This window comes from Mauremys reevesii, linkage group 2 (genome assembly GCF_016161935.1).
Source record: "Mauremys reevesii isolate NIE-2019 linkage group 2, ASM1616193v1, whole genome shotgun sequence".
In the NCBI taxonomy this organism is placed as follows: Eukaryota; Metazoa; Chordata; order Testudines; family Geoemydidae; genus Mauremys; species Mauremys reevesii.
Window position 1 is genome coordinate 133,620,168 of NC_052624.1, and position 17,634 is coordinate 133,637,801.

The 17,634-nt window shown below is 47.2% G+C and overlaps 1 protein-coding gene across 12 annotated transcripts in view; it reads left to right on the forward strand.

The window, feature by feature from the left end:
* TRIO (trio Rho guanine nucleotide exchange factor) overlaps positions 1-17,634 on the forward strand; it is a 437,405-nt gene that overhangs the window by 272,361 nt on the left and 147,410 nt on the right. For all 12 annotated transcript variants that reach the window (XM_039521976.1, XM_039521977.1, XM_039521978.1 and 9 more), the window contains one exon: positions 16,360-16,475. In XM_039521976.1, coding sequence (XP_039377910.1) covers positions 16,360-16,475 — 116 coding nt within the window. The remainder of the gene's footprint in view (positions 1-16,359; positions 16,476-17,634) is intronic.

Below are 17,634 nucleotides of genomic sequence, written 5' to 3' on the forward strand. Positions count from 1 at the left end.
AGAACACAAAACTGGGCCCCTTGACAATGGCCTACTGAATCTCTGGACTAGTTTAAAGCCACTTGATTGAGCATAGGATAATTGGGAGGCCCAGGTAGTAGGGTAAAATGGCTCTATTAAAGGTACAAATGTATGTGCAGTTGTGGTGGTGGAGAAAAGGAGATGGATCTTGAGATGGGATTTGAAAATTATCAGTATTCATTTAGGCAGAGCAAGACTTTAAGGTAGTACTGGTCCACTCGGGTGAGGAATGTGAGAGATGTTAGTCCTATAGTGAAAGTGTGGATGGAGAGAGAACAAAGATCAGTGGTATTACACCAACAGACTTAAGTTCAGAAAATAAATGAGGTAAGAGAAATGGAGTTGGAATGGGATAGAACTCAGAGAAGGATTGGAGGAATAAGGATCTTTCTTCAATAGATTTTTGAGTTATGATTGCTTGTTTGCCAATTTTGGTTCCCCCAACTACACTTCAACTACGGCTAAACATTTGGGGTAAACCGGTACAGTGTGTGCAAGTATTGCACAAGGAAGGGTTGTCCCCTCATTGCACTGCAGGTTGAAGAACTTTCTGCAATTGCTTCTTCACACAGTCTGGCTATGTTGAAATTGAAAGCTAAGCCATGTTGAATTATGTTTGTGGATGTCAGCAGCCATCTGAGATGGTTTTGGCTATGGGGGAAATGAATTGTGGGTTTCAGACAAATACATGGTTTGAAATGGAAGACTGAAGAGGGTTCACAAGGGATGGAGTCACACCACTGAATATGAGAAGGATAAAACATGAATTATTTTATGGAGAGGTTAAGACAATGTACAGTTTTGCCCCATATTAAATATATAGCTTACATACAACTTCATGGATGTTTTTCTTTTAAGTAAGAATTTGAAACGGTGCAGTATAGCAACAAAGACTTTTAAACTACTTGCATTTAATCTGATTGCTGTTGGTACATTCACAGTAGGTGTGCAATCAGCTCACTGTAAATCCAGAAAGATTTAAGTGAAGAAAGGGGAGAAATACCAATCAGTGTCCTCCAGGGTATTACTGTACCTGTACTGTACTTTTCATGGTATCCTCCATCAGTGGCTTTCAGTCTTTCCAGACTACTATACCCCTTTTAGGAGTCTGATTTGTTTTTCATATCCCCAAGTTTTACCTCTCTTAAAACTACTTGCTTACAAAATCAGAGATAAAAATACAAAAGTGTCACAGCACACTATTATTGAAAAATTGCTTACTTTCTCATTTTTATCATATAATTATAAACTAAATCAATTGGAATATAAATATTGTACTTACATTTCAGTGTATGGTATATAGAACAGTATAAAGAAGTACTGTCTCTATGAAATTTTAGTTTGTACTGACTTTGCTAGTGTTTTTAATGTAGCCTGTTGTACAACTAGGCAAATATCTAGATGAGTTGCCTTACCCCCTGGAAGACCTCTGCGTACCCCCAGGGGTATGCATACACCTGGTTGAGGACCACTGTTGAACATAGTTACTGGCATGCTCAGTTCAGACATACAAGTCACAGAAGACAATAACTTAAATGTAGGAAAAACTAAATCTTCAATAACTTACATGTAGGCAATATACGCCTTTCGTCTGAGTAAATTCTTTGTCATTTTCATAAAACAATGTAATGGTGCTGAAAAGATGTATTGAGGCACAGTGAGGTTTTTTTCTTTGTAGGACTCAGCACTGCAGTGGTAGCTGAACAGTTAATCATAGAATTATAGGGAATGTAGGTGTGGAAGGTACCTGCAGAGGTAATCTAGTCATTGTATGATTTAGAAACCTGAATGTGACATGATGGTTTTCTTTTTCAAAGTGTATTTAAGAAAAACAAAAGGAAGGAGTATGATAAAGGACTGTAATAAATCCATAGATACATTTCTTGTCAAATGCAAGCTGTAGTACGTTTCAGAGTCATTGCATTCCCTCTTGTTCATAGAAGAATCTGACAGCTTGAAATGCTGTCTGCTTTGCAAGCCTGTGCTCTGTAAACAGAGATTAAAACTTTTAGCATAAATTTAACATTGGAAAAACGGAACAAATCTTTGAGGCTTTCTACAAACCTATAATTCAAATTTTAAAAGGCTTTGTCCAAGAACACACTGGATGCCTATTTCATAAAATTAAATGAAGTATTTAGAACCCACTGAATGGAGGAAGGTTAGCTGAGAATCCTCTTCCTGGAAGATGGGAATCTTGTTGAAAGGCTTACAGCTATAGTTGACTGAAATGTTCATCCTCTCCTGTTGCCACAAATCCTTTCCCCTGTACACAGCCCCAGTAACCAGATTGTATACGAAGAGCACTGCACAGGCTGAGGTTGAGGGCGGAATTCTTCTCCAAATTTGCACAGTGACATGGAACCAGTCAAGTCTGGTACTGAAGGCTTAAAAGTATGTTCATCTCTATTGCTGTGGCCTGGCCCCCCTCCCGCTCCCTCACCCCACACCAGACACCCACTTAATGAAGGAGGTGGCTGGGTGATCCTCTGTCTTAGGGTACATCTACACTACGGGACTATTCCAAATTTGCATAAACCGGTTTTGTAAAACAGATTGTATAAAATAGAGTGCGCGCGGCCACACTAAACACATTAAATCGGTGGTGTGCGTCCACGGTCCGAGGCTAGCATCGACTTCTGGAGCGTTGCACTGTGGGTAGCTATTCCGTAGCTATCCCATAGTTACCGCAGCCTCCCCCGCCCCTTGGAATTTCCGGGTTGAGATCCCAGTGCCTGATGGGGCAAAAATCATTGTCGCGGGTGGTTCTGGGTAAATGTCGTCAGTCACTCCTTCCTCTGGGAAAGCAACGGCAGACAAGCATTTCGCGCCTTTTTTCCCTGGATTGCCCTGGCAGATGCCATAGCATGGCAATCATGGAGCCTGTTTTGCCTTTTGTGACTGTCACCGTATGTGTACTAGATGCCGCTGACAGAGGCGATTCAGCAGCGCTACACAGCAGCATGCTTTTGCTTTTGCATGACAGCAGAGATGGTTACCAGCCATACTGCACCATCTACCAATCCATAAATTGGCAAAAGATGATCATGGCTACCAGTCGTTTTGCACCATTTGCTGCTGTCATAAGTGCCCCTGGCTGCTCTTAACCAGGGGCACAAAAGCCAAAATTGGGAATGACTCCCTGAGTCAATCCCTCCTTTTTGGTATCTAAAAATAGAATCAGTCCTGCCTAGAATATGGGCAAGTGTACTAGAGAACCACTGTATCAGAGAGCACAGCTGCTCTGTGTCAGATCCTGCAGAAATTATGAGCTGTATGCTATTCACAGGGGGTGCTCCTGCAACAACCCCACCTGTTGATTCCGTTCTTCCCCCAGCCTTCCTGGGCTACTGTAGCATTGTCCCCCCACTTGTGTGATGAAGTAATAAAGAATGCAGGAATAAGACACACTGACTTGTTAGTGAGAAATGAGTGGAAGGCAGCCTCCAGCTGCTATGATAGTCCAGACAGGACAGTAAGCAGTGTGGAGGAGAGGAGCCCAGCATCCCTCTGCTAGTCCAGGGGCAATTGAATCTTTTTTTTACACATGAAGGGTGGGGGCTGACAGAGCTCAGCCCCCTGTTGCTATGACAACGATGGTTATCAGCCATACTGCACCACCTACCAGGAAAAATTAGGGCCAGGCGCCCTTGATCGACCTGACGGATGCTAGTCAGCATGGTTACCAGCCCTTTTGCACTGCCCCATGTGCCAATAGGCTGATGATGAGGACGGGTACCAGTCATTTTGCACCATCAGCCACCCATGGCGGGGGGGGGAGCAAGGATGTTGGTGTTCAGTGCTGCAGCATCGCGTCTATCTGCAGCATTCAGTAAAGATAGGGTGACATGTAAAAGAGTCAAGAGAGGATTGTTTTCCCTTTCACTTCTGGGGGTGGGGGGGGTGCGTAAATTGCCGAGCTATGCCCTGACCCACCGCGGACACTGTGTTTGACCCTAGAAGCATTTGGAGCTCAGCCAAGAATGTAAATGCTTTTCAGAGAGACTGCAGGAACTGTGGGATAGCTTGAGTCCTCCAGTCCATGAGCGTCCATTTGATTCCTTGGCTTTCCGTTACGCTTGTCACGCAGCAGTGCGCTGAGTCCCTGCTATGGCGTCTGTCTGGAGATTTTTTAAAAATGTTTTTTAATTCGTCTTCTGTAACGGAGCGCTGATAGAACAGATTTGCCTGCCCTTACAGCGATCACATCCGCATGGTCCATGCGGGAGCTCTTTCTTTATTTTGATTTTTAACTGCATCGCCACACGTGCTGATCGGAGCTCCACGCTGGGCAAACAGGAAATATTCAAAAGTTCGCGGGGCTTTTCCTGTCTACCTGGCCACTGCATCAGAGTTCAGATTGCTGTCCAGAGCGGTCAGTGGTGCACTGTGGGATACCGCCCAGAGGCCAATACCGTCGATCTGCGGCCACACTAACCCTAATCCGATATGGTAATACCGATATTAGCGCTACTCCTCTCGTTAGGGAGGAGTATAGAAACCGGTTTAAAGAGCCCTTTATACCGATATAAAGGGCCTCTCAGTGTGGACGGGTGTGGCGTTAAATCGGTTTAATGCTCCTAAAACCGGTTTAAACGCGTAGTGTAGACCAGGCTTTATATCCATTACTTTTGCTCCTGTCTCAGGAAGGCTTCAAGAGGTGCAGTTTGTGGTACCTGCAAAACAAATCAAAACAGTTTAGGAAACACACTGTGTATCCTAACCACCTCTGGAAGAAGAGGCATGGGAGGCCACTGTTAATAAAAGGGGTTATAATTCAGGAGATGGAAATAGGCAAAGCTGCTTGTCAGCAGCTGAATTGAACACACTGCTATATAACTTCATGCCGTGTTTTACAGTATCTCTTTCTGGCGCTTCGCATCCAAAGGAACTAATAGCATTAACCATTGCAAAAGCACAGCCAAATGTCCCTCACTGGCACACCATCTGTACAATGTTCCGACAGCATGGACTCCGTTCCAGTTAGCTAAGTGGATCTTACATGCTGTGTATCACAGTTGACACCAGTTACGTCATTCTCAAGATGTCCATTTTTATGTAGTGTCCAGTTGGAAATGTTGTAATATGTTGAGATTTCCCCAGAAATCTGGGAAATGTTTCACCAGGATAGACTGTCAGCGTAGATGGGGAAAATGTGATCGAGGTCAACGTGACAGAAAAGGGGAATGGGAGCTCAGATGAGGGGGATAGAGGTACAATTTTGGCTGGTACTGCCCTTCTTTCCAAATTAGGAGATCATAATATTAATGGGCTGACTCGCTGTCCTGTCGGCCATGTACTGTGCATTGCCCCGAGTTAGTATTAACATTCCCTGTAAGCTGTGCACAGCTATCCTGTATCTACCATGCAGGTCACACGGCTGGGAGCGTGGCCAGTGTAGCAATACAGACTGCTTCCCGGCACAATTTGCTGCTTTGCTGTTACTGAGCATGCTTAGTAACATCTCGTGAGCTTCTGCCCTTACTTTGCCCTCACAAGGAATAACAGTTTGCCCTTTGCTATTAATGGAGGCTAAAAGGGTGGGGGGCAAATTGGAGGGAGGGATGGGGTGAATTTGTTCATGAGCAAACTGTGTGTGCAGGGGGCTCAAACAGATGGAGGGAGGGGAAGAGGAGAGTCAGGGACGGGAGGTAGGAGCCAGGTTTAAGAAAGGGGCATGGGCACTGCCAAACAGTGCTATGGGGGTGAGACAAGGATAGGGAAGAGCAGAGAGGATAAAAGTTACTGTCAATCGGGTAAGCTCTCTACAGGGTTTGCAGAAACAGGATGTAGGTTGCAGAGCGCCCTCCCGCCCCCCGCAAGACAGCACATATCAGCACTCGCTTCTCATGACCAGCGGGGGAGGGGTGGGTGGGGAGACAGGCCCAAAGGAGAGGATGGTGGGGGGCTTCCTTCAGGGCTGAGGCTCCTGCCCATGACATAAAAGTTACCAAAACACCTGGAGTAACAATTACAGTAGCCAATTTCAGATATCAGTAATAGGACATTTTTTCAAATTATCAGAATCCATGCGTCTAAAAGTAAAGCCACGTCCTCGTCATCTGTTTTTACAAATTTGAAGTTCCTTATATTAAGAAGCATTGAATGATGCTAGAAATAAAATTGGATGAACATGACAAGTCTGTTTGTGGGTACTCTTAGGCAGAGTACCAATAAAATGCCAAATGTGCTCATTTTAATTTTATCCATGGTCCTGAGTTTAATAACTAAATGTAAGGATCCTGAACAAAATTGTTAGCAACACCTCATAACTTAATTGTGGGTTTCATTCCTGCTAGAAGTGGAAGCAGGTCTCAAGCAGTCCAAGTCAATGTTTTCTACTATTGGCAAGATACTGCACAATAATACCTGTCTTTAAAACTCCTTTGACACACATTTTCATGATACTCTAGTATAGTACTGACAATACTATGCATTTGTGAAGTCCTTACATGAACATTTATATAGCCCATACTTTAAACAGTCCTGAAATATTCATGTGCACAATAGACTATAATCTCTCTCAAAAGCAATTGCAATCCACTGAGTTCTGTGTGGGATTTCTGACCCTGCCTCATTTGTTGCAGAAGTTGGGTGCTGTGTAGTAAGAGAAGCATGGTCTCAGGGCTAAGGCCAGTTGAATGCTGCCCTGGAAAATTGGATTCTATCCCTACCTCTGCCACAGACTTCCTGGGCAAGTGCTGGGCAAGTCACTTAAACCAAACTGTTCACAGATGATCGCTGTTTGGGCACCAGGAAAGTGAGGCACATGCCATATGAGACATCTGGGTCTAGATCTGTGAAGTGCTGAGCGCTTGAAAACGAAGTCTATTGGAGCAGCGCTTTAAATACATAATGTGCTATAAAAATAAGCACTGTGAAAACCCTGCGTGTCTCAGTTCAGGCATACAGAATTACTGAATGCTTATGACAATTTTATCTTTAATCTCTTTTACCCTCAGTTCCCTAGCTGTAAAATGGGGATAGTGCTACCTAATCTCATAGGATTCTTGTGAAGATATGTTGATGTTTGTGAAGCACTATTACACTATAGTGAGAGCACTGCAAACATCCAGGATAAAATCAATAATTTTGTATTCAGTGTAGAGTTTGGATGGTGTGCATTATGTTAAGCCTAGGCCGCACATTGAACCAGGAGGATAAAAAGAAATATTGAGTAACTCCTAATTCTTGGAGTGCTTGCTCAGGTGTATTCCACAGTAGGTGTGCGTGCTCGCCACGTGCCCCTGTGACGGAAGTTTTTCCCTTAGCAGTACCCGTAGGGGGAGTGCTGCTGTGACCCCTGGAGTGGCACCTCTATATCGGGCTATAAGGGGAGCTGCACACTCCCCCCACCCTCAGTTCCTTCTTGCCGCCAGTGAGGGTGCATCAGAACTACTTGCTCCAGCTTCGCTTCGCTGCAGCTCGTCCCAGAACTCATTGTTTGTTGTTAGTGGTACCTGCGTTCATTGGTTCAACAAGTTTCAGTTCAGTTAGTTAGTGTTCGGGCCGGGGCATGCCCCGTGCCCCAGGGTTTAAATCGTGAGACTCTTGCAGGCGTTCGATGCCCAGAAGTGACCCGGATGCCAGCTGTCTCCACTGCTTGGGTGAATCCCACATTAGTGACCACTGTAAGATCTGCAGGTCCTTTAAACCTAGAACTAAAAAAGAAAGAGACATTAGACTTTGGGCACTTCTCATGGAGTCAGAACTGTCTCCAACCCCGGTGCACCGAGCAGATTTGGCACCGGGCACCTCGTCTTCAGTGCGCAGTGATCCCCTGGCACCTCCCGGTGGCCGGCACCGCTCCCCGTCTAAGAAACAGAGAAAGGCCCCGTCTTCTCAGCGGCGTCGAGAGAAAGCAGTTCCCCTCTGGTCTCCAGAGCTCCAACTCATGTCGAGCGGAGCAGCCCAGTTGCATCAACTCAGGCCTCTCCGGATGTCCAGGGGCCTTCAACGCCGGAGACCCTGCAGGCGGCCCGAGACATTGACTCTGCAGGTACCTGGGGCATCACCAGCACCTGGGCCCCGCTCTAGAGCCAAGCTGCCACTGGGATCTAGACAGTTGACCCCAACCAGATGCAGATCCCGGTTAGGGGACCGCTCTTGGGCCCACTCGCCGCTCAGCATCCTGTCAGGGCACAGTCTCCGGCCTCTGCCTTCGTCACCCACTAGGTTGTCTGGTCGGGTGCTGTCAGATTGGAGTTCAACAAGTTCCAGGAGTTCCAGGCACCACTCCACGCCGAGCAGAGAGTATCGATGAGACAGGCACAGGCGCTGTAGGCGCTCCCCTTCTCGTCAGAGCTACCATAGTCGCTCCCGTTGGTGCTCCAGCTCTCCTTGAGGTACTGTGCCCACAACTCCCGGTGGGGATCACCAGCTCCGCGTCGTCGCGGATCTCGGTGTCGCAGCATCTCGAGAAATAGTAGCTCGAGGCGGCACCATTCCTCTATTTCGGAGTCCTGGTCCCGTGGCAGACATCGTTCTTGGCACCATCGATCGTACCACTCCCATGGTACCGATAGGTCGTTGGTAACCCCGACCTCGACCCACACGAGGCCCCTTATGTCCCAGCCTGGCTAACCTGACCAGCTGGTGCTGCCAGTGCCGCAGCATAGTCAATGGCAAGGGCCCCCATGGCAGGGCCAGTGGTGCCAATGGACCCTTTGGCCCCCCGTGTATTCCCAGCCAAAGGTTCGTTCAGTAGCAGGGGTGTCAGAGGCTCCCTCCACCTCACTATCCAGGGATAGATCGGTGGGTCACGGATCCACAGCACCGCACGAGGAGTCTGACCAAGGGGTAGATCCTGCGGCGCCGACCCACGCGCAGAGCTCTGTACCGGCCTCCTGCCCTGCGCTGGAGGACAAGATTGCAGCCCCACCCCCCTCCGCACCAGAGGAGGGCTTCAGGGCTCACCGGGAGCTATTGAAACAAGTAGCATCGAGCCTCCAACTCCAAGCTGAGGAGATGGAGGGACCCTCAGACTCACTCTTCAATGTCCTCTCGCCTTTGGCACCGGGCAGAGTGGCCCTGCCGCTGCACAAAGGGGTGGCTAACATTTCCAATGCCCCCTGGCAAATGCCGGCCTCCCTTGTGCCAATATCAAAGAAGGCAGAGCGCAAATATTTTGTGCCCATGAAAGGGCACGAGTATCTCTCTATACCCACCTGGCCCCCAACTCCCTAGTGGTGGAGTCTGTAAATCATAGGGAGAGACAGGGTCAACCAGGGCCCACACTGAAGAATAAGGACTCTAGAAGGCTGGATTCATTTGGTAGGAAACTTTATTCATTGTCCAGTTTCCCACTCTGGGTGGCCAACCACCAAGTCCTCCTCTGCCATTATGAGTTTAACCTGTGGGGCGTCACTGCCTAAATTGGAACCCTCCCTTCCGGACCGTGAAAGGAAGGAATTTAAGGTGCTCACTGAGGAGGTTGCCACTGCTGCGAAGGCTGCTCTGCAGGCAGCATCGGATGCAGCTGACATGGCTGCTTGATCCATAGCCTCAGCGGTGTCCATGCACAGGGCGTCGTGGCAACTGCTGGCCGGGCTCTCCACGGAAGCGCAGGTTGTGATGCAGGATCTTCCCTTTGATGGCAAGGACCTGTTCGCGGAACAAACAGATGTGAAACTTCATGGCATGAAGGACTCGCATACTACCCTTCAAACCCTCGGGCTTTACGTCCCGTCCAAGGAAAAGCCTATGCCGCAGGCTCCCACCCCGGCTCCCCAGCCAAAATGTGAGCCTGCCTATAAGAAGCCCAAGACCCAAAAGAGGCAACCTCAAAGGCAGTCTTGCTCTGCCCTGCAACCTGGGCCCTTGGGGGTTAAGCAGCAGGGCAAGAGGTGCTTTTGACTGGTTGTAGGAAAGTACCCAGGTGCCCCCCGAGAGGACCCTCCTACCAATAAAGTTTGCCTTCAGCAGCTGCTTGTGTGCGTTCCTTGCGGAATGGTCCCGAATAACATCGGACCGTTGGGTCCTCAACACCATTTCCCAAGGCTACACGCCACAATTTGTCTCACCCCTACCGCCCAACCTCGGACGGCAGGGGAGACCCGTCACATTTACCCCTGCAGGAAGTGGGTCGGCTCCTCAGCTTGGGAGCTGTGGAGAAAGTTCCAAGGGAGTTCCGGGGAAAAGTGTTTTACTCCCATTACTTCCTTATCCCGAAGGCAAAAGGGGGGTTCAGGCCTATCCTGGATTTACGAGACCTCACTTGGTTCATGGCCAAATGCCGGTTCTGCATGGGGTCTCTAGCATGCATCATACCCACTGTAGACCTGGCAATTGGTATGCAGCCCTGGACCTTCAGGGCGCATACTTCCATATCCATATATTTGAGGGGCACAGACGCTTCCTTTGTTTCCTGGTGGGACAGGACCACTACCATTTTACAGTCCTCCCATTTGGCCTGTCCACCACACCCAGGGTATTCACAAAGTGTGTGGCGGTAGTGGCGGCCTACCTCAGACACTGAGGGGTCCAGATATTTCCTTGCCTCGATGACTGGCTGCTCAAGGGCAGCTTGCGGTCTCAGGTACAGGACCATGTGAGCTGCTCTTGGCTACGTGTGCCAACCCAGGCCTCCTAGTAAACGAGGCCAAGTCGGCATTGGTTCCGGTGCAGCACATAGAATTCATAGGCACTCTCCTGGATGCCTCCAAGGCCACAGCCTCCCTTCCCCATGGCAGGTTACAAACCCTGAAGGAGTTCATAGCCTCTGTCATGGAGTTTCCTGTGACCACGGCCAGGGTATGTCTGCAGCTCCTGGGCCACATGGCGGCGTGCACATATGTAGTCCGCCACGCCAGACTTCGGATGAAGCCCCTCCAACTCTGGCTAGCCTCAGAGTTCTCCCAGGCCTGGGACAGGCTGGACAAAGTCCTCACGGTACCAGCACCGGTGATCACCACACTACAATGGTGGTCCTGCCCAGCCAATATGCTCCAGGGGATTCCCTTCCGGGACCCGACGCCATCACTAGATCTCATGTCCGATGCATCGGGCTTGGGCTGGGGGGCCCACATAGGGAACTCACAGACCCAAGGGATGTGGTCGGCCTCAGAGTTGTCCCGTCACATAAATGTCAGGGAGTTCAGGGGAATGCTTAGCCTGTGTGGCGTTCAGCTCACAACTGTGTGGCAAGGTGGTCAGAGTACTCACAGACAACACCGCCATGATGTTTTACATCAACAGGCAAGGCGGGACGAGGTCCTTGGCCCTCTGCCAGGAAGCCCTCAGCCTCTGGGAGTTCTGTATAGCCCACGACATCTCCCTGAAGGCTTTCCACCTGCCAGGCATCAACAACACACAGGCTGATTGCTTGAGCAGGGTTTTCTCCTCCCAACACGAGTGGTCGCTCCACTCAGAGGTCACTCACTAGCTCTTCTGAGCATGGGGCACTCCCCAAGTAGACCTGTTTGCAACCCGACAGAACCAGTGTTGCCACCGGTTCTGTTCCAGAGCGGGGTTTGGGAGGAATGCGATCTCAGATGCCTTCCTCCTGTCATGGTCAGGTAAGCTCCTCTACACCTTTCCCCCATACCCTGTCATCGGCAAAGCCCTAGAGAAAGTGAAAATGGACAAGGCACGTGTCCTCCTGATCGTCCCAGCAACATTGGTATGGGACCCTCCTGGGCTTGCTGGTGGCCCCTCCGTGGCCGTTGCCGCTCTGTCCAGACCTACTCTCCCAGGACCAGGGCCACCTCCTCCACCCCAACCGGGCCACCTTCCATTTGACAGCGTGGCTGCTCAATGGCTAAATGTGAAGGAGAGAAGGTGTTCGGAAGGGGTCAGGCGTGTCGTCCTAGAAAGTAGGAAGCCATCCACGCGCCAAGCCTACCTGGTGAAGTGGTCCAGGTTCTCCAGGTGGGTGGGTGAGTGGGGTACTTCGCCATGTCTGCCCCGTTCCAACTTATCCTTTAGTACCTCCTTCACCTTAGAACTCAGGGCCTGGCGCCTTCCTCCGTCAGGGTGCACCTGGCAGCTATATCGGCGTTCCATCCACCGGTCCAGGGCTGCTTGGTTTTCTCCCATACCATGACCAGGCGTTTCCTCAAAGAAATAGACCGGTCCTTTCCGTATGATAGACCCCCTGTTCCTCAGTGGGATCTAAATTTGGTATTATTTTGCCTCACGGGGCCCCCGTTCGAGCCCCTAGCCACATGCTCATGGTCTCACCTTTCATGGAAGGTAGCCTTCCTTGTGGCTATCACGTCAGCTCAGGGCTGTAACATGTGAACCCCCCTACACGTTTTTTCACAAGGACAAGGTGCAGCTCTGCCCACTCCCTGCATTCCTCCCTAAGGTAGTCTCCGCATTTCACATGGGCCAGGACATCTTCCTGCCTGTCCTCTACCCCAAATCTCATGCCTCTAACGAGGAAAGCCGCCTCCATATGCTCAATGTGCGTGCGCAGGGCACTGGCTTTTTATCTGGATCGGACTAAGCCATTCCGCAGGACTTCACAACTATTTGTTGCTTCAGCCGAGCGCATGAAGAGTCAACCTCCTTCCCCTCTGTCGGAGTTGGTCTGGCAAGAAGGAACTAAGGGTGGAGGGAGCATGCGGCTCCCCTTATAGCGTGCTATAGAGGCACCACTCCAGGGGTCGCTAGGGCGCGCCCCCTACGGGTACTGCTAAGGGAAAAACTTCAGGCACCAGTGCACGTGGCGAGCACACACACCTACTGTGGAATAGACATGAGCAACACATCTCAAAGAACACCAGTTATGGAACAGGTAAAAAAAAATAGTATATGGTCATGTTATGATGTCCTGTCCCTTTAAACATTTGAGCACTCCCCTACTCTCCAGTGCAGAGCCTCACTTTCATGTTGTTTTCACTTTTGCTGCAAGAACAATAGAACTACCACCACAGCAGACAGCTGAGTTTCTATCAGCGCCTTCTGTGTCTGTGTCTTTGCTGCTGGGTCCAAATATAACACATGCAATTAAAGATAGTATCATAATGTATTTGCCCAAGGGGGTGAGAATTTAAGTTGCATAAGCAATCTTAATTCTGGCGTTTCCTAACTTTGAGCACTTTACTCTGTTAAGGTTGCAGTGTTATTTTAATATGCATGTTTTTGGGAAGGGCATTTAACAGCTTATATGGCTTTGAATCTATGATCTAGATATTTTCTGTATACTGTAATTTATTTTACATGGTTCAAATTTAATCATATGTAAAATAGGTCTTCAATGTTCTGGCTCATCTGTGTAATCCTCCCTCAGAGATCGCTTTGTGGGCTGGCCTGAACAATTATGAAAATGAGCATTTCTGCTTTGATTCCTCTGAATTTTGCTGCTTGCCTGTCACTGGCTGCTTTGTTGATATGCTGTATCCAGGGAAGCTGCTCAGTGTACATGACTTTAATTCCCACACTGTGTGCCCCTCCACTACTGAACTTGGCCCACTCATTTGAAGTAACAGCAAAGCTAGTCATAGGGTTGATGCTGGCAAGACGCTAAGGGAAATGTCACATTGATGAGGGTGGATGACAAGTATGAGCATAACGTGAACAGAAGTGATACCTACTAAGAATCCGGAGTACAAATGGGCAAGAGGAGAAATAAAATTGAGAAAACAAGGAAAGAAGAATTGCACAATGGGAGATAAAATTGTGAGTCAGTGTAGCAGTTGAAAATGCTAATTTCTAGTCACAAAAACAGAGGAGTAGAATAGATAACTGAAAACCCGGGATTATAGGCTATGGTTCAGGGACAAGCTACGCTTGTGAGCTCTCTCCCATTCTCACTGGGGGTATATTTCCAAGTGAGTGGCTTAGACTCATAGACTTTATGGCAACAAAAATGATTAGGGGGCTGGAGCACATGATTTATGAGGAGAGGCTGAGGGAACTGAGATTGTTTAGCCTGCAGAAGAGAAGAATGAGGGGGGATTTGATAGCTGCTTTCAACTACCTGAAAGGGGGTTCCAAAGAGGATAGATCTAGACTGTTCTCAGTGGTAGAAGATGACAGAACAAGGAGTAATGGTCTCAAGTTGCAGAGGGGGAGGTTTAGGTTGGACATTAGGAAAAACTTTTTCACTAGTAGAGTGGTAAAGAACTGGAATGGGTTACCTAGGGAGGTGGTGGAATCTCCTTCCTTAGAGGTTTTTAAGGTCAGGCTTGACAAAGCCCTGGCTGGGATGATTTAGTTGGGTTTGGTCCTGCTTTGAGCAGGGGGTTGGTCTAGATGACCTCCTGAGGTCCCTTCCAACCCTGAGATTCTATGATTCTATGAAGGGACCATCATGGTCATCTAGTCTGATCTGCACATTGCAGGCCACAGAACCTCACCTACCTGCCCCTCTAATAGACCCTTAACCTCTGGTTGAGTTACTGAAGTCCTCAAATCACAATTAAGAGACTCCAGGTGACAGAGAATCCACCATTTACACTAGTTTTAACCTGCAAGTGACCCATACCCCATGCTGCAAACTCTCAGAGTCTCTGCCCATCTGACCTGGGAAAAAATTCCTTCCCTACCTCAACTATGATGATCAATTAGACCCTGAGCATGTGGGCAAGGGCCACCAGCCAGACACCCGGGAAAGAATTCTCTGGAGTGACTCAGAGCCTGCCCCATCTAGTGTTCCATCATCAGCCATTGGAAATATTTGTTGCTAGCAGTCACAGATCAGCTTCATTCCATTGTAGGCATTCTCATCATACCATCCTCTCCATAAACTTATCTAGCTCAGTCTTGAAACCAGTCAGGTTTTTTGCTCCCCTGGAAGGGTGTTCCAGATCTTCATGCCTCTAATTGTTAAAAATTGTCACCTGATTTCAAGCCTAAACTTCTTGATTGCCAGTTTCTATCCATTTCTTCTTGTGTCAACATTGATGCTTAACTTACATAATTACTCCCCTTCCTGGTATTTATCCCTCTGGTGTATTTATACAAAGCAATCGTATCTCCCTTCAGCCTTCTTTTGGTTAGGCTAAACAAACCAAGCTTTTTGAGCCTCCTCTCATAAGGCTTCTATGTGTATTTCTCCAAGAGTGGAAACCTGCAGTTCACCCCGCTTTAGACTGGCTCACTAGGCTACACCTCCTGTTTCACAAACCACATTCATCTGAGCCAGCCTAACTGGGTTTGGGTCTGGCTGTGGAATCCTTTCTGGAAGTTTGTGACCAGAACGAACTGCAGTGACTCAGGACAGCTTCATCAAAAACGTGTATGATTTATTTGTTTATGGAAACTAACAGTAGAATTAAAATAGCTTTAAAACAAATGTCTATATGCATCTCCTCTGCCTTAAACCTCAGCCTTCACTTGCATGTTTAGGTAGGCACTAGCTTATCCCAGATATCTCTCCTTCCCCTCCCCCTGCCCCCACCCAAGTTGGAAGACCAGTTTCCATCTCATCAGACTCCCTCTCTATCTCCATCAGCATCTTGCCCCCTCTATCCTGTGGCTTTTATCAGAAACAAGCTCTGTTGTAGTGTCCCTCCAGAATTTCCCCCTTTATTGGCAACAGTTGAGTGACTGACTGTAAAGTGCATCCAGTTTTTGTCATTGACATAAAGGGAAAAATGGTGGTTAACCAAACTGAGGGGATGAACGGTCAAATTAACGGAGTTAGGTGGGGATTCCTGTGGGCCTGCTGTTTGGGGGATTCTCTGACATGTAAAAGGAGAGATGTAGCATAATAAACAGCAGAGTTGCTTTTACATGCTTCTTCATTTCCAAGTAGTAAATTCATTTTATTGAAACCAGATGGACTAGGGAATATTTGAATCAGTGCATGATTTGTTTGACTGACAGTATTCTTGTTCACTTTTGAAGGAATGTTAATTATAGTAATTTTATTTCTGAGGTTTTTTTAGTGGGTTTCTCTACATGCGTGGGGTCTGAGGTGAGTTAGGATATCACAAGAATAAATCTGTTAACCTATTTATTCCTGAGTTGTATGTTCATCCATGTTTATTGCATGACACCAGATACTTTATAGAACTCCAGAAATTTCAGATGGGAAATGATTATTGATTATGTTGAGCCTGAATGCTTAAATGCATCTTGTCTACTTGTCCCCATTCTCTCTTTCCTCACCAGCCTGGTGCAGAACTGTCCCCTACATTATATCAAATGCTCTCTCTCTATTCTCAAAAGCCTACTGTTTCAATACCACATTTTGATCAAACCACCGGTATTTATTTTAACTAAATCAGTGTCCCTGTTTATAAAACATTTTTTAAAAAAAATGGTAAACTTTTTTTGTGCAGTTCTTTATTCAACACAATATTTATTTGCAAAGCTTGTAGCCTCACAGCTTCCCTTCGTTACAAAATGAAGGACCATAACTTTCAGTTCATTTGTCTGTCCCTGCAGATATCTTAAATGAACTCTTCCAGAGGGAGAACCGCGTGCTGCATTACTGGACAATGAGAAAAAGGCGCCTTGACCAGTGTCAGCAGTATGTGGTCTTTGAAAGAAGTGCCAAACAGGTCAGGATTTTATCTAAGAACGTTTTCCATTCCGTGCAACTCAAATTCCATACAGATCAAGGTGTGGCTAATCACCTGACTTTGAGGGAGTAGGTTGCTCCCATTGACTAGGGTACCCGGAAATTTCGAAAGGCAGACTATTAGGTTTTTATAGCTTGATTTCTTACCCCATTCCTCCCTCAAAATAGAACACTAGAAATAATAACAAAAAAAAGTTCAGCAGACCTCTATAACCGATCTATCACTCTCATATTGCACTGCAAACAAGTGGTTTTTTACCATGCTGTTGGGTTGTTGGTTTTTTGGCCAGGCTGTGTTGAATAAATTGTCAAACATTTTAATAAATTCTACCAATGCAAAATAACATGAATAAGGAAATACCTGAAATGCTGAGTCAGAACAGTATTAACTTTAAAAACTGCATTTCTTTTAAGTATCTTCAGAACTGTTAAATAACATCATTGTAAGTGAAAGATAGGGAAGAAAAATCTTTGCTGTTGTGTGCATTTAATAGCATTTTATATGCACTCGATTTCACTGTTTGTCCTGGTTACTGGGTTAACATCATACATTTGTGTGAGTCTCTTACACAATGGTGGAGAGAACTATTTAAAAAGAGAAGTGATTTTTAAACCATAAAAATAGGAGGGGAACTCCAAGGCAGAAGTAGTAATTGAAATGGCTTTTAACTTCTTGGAATTGACTAGATTACACAGAAAGTTCTGTCACTATCATGCTGGCTGTCTCTTGTGTAGGAAGGGTTAGCAGGTGTATGGCCTCCTCGTGTCACTTGGCTCCTTGTGTACCTGCCCAGGGATATTCGAAATTCAACTCAGGAGGCATTCTACCTGCCTCTGTCCCTCACAGGCAGAAAAAAAAAACCCTCTGGCAGCTACCCCTTAGGTACTATACATCTGCATCCTAGCTACCCACTGTTTGGAATTACTGTGTTGGAGTCACTCTCATTGAGGCCAAAGAGGTAGAAATTAGAATAATTGCATCTCGAGAAATGACTTGCCAGTCTGGAGAGACAGAAGAGGCTGAATTTCAGAAATGTGGTATGGGCAGAAGCACCCAAGCTTGGATACAGCCTGAAATGTATGTTCTTCTTTGAGTACTGGCTCATGTCCATTTCATATTAGGTGTGTGTACTCGCCCT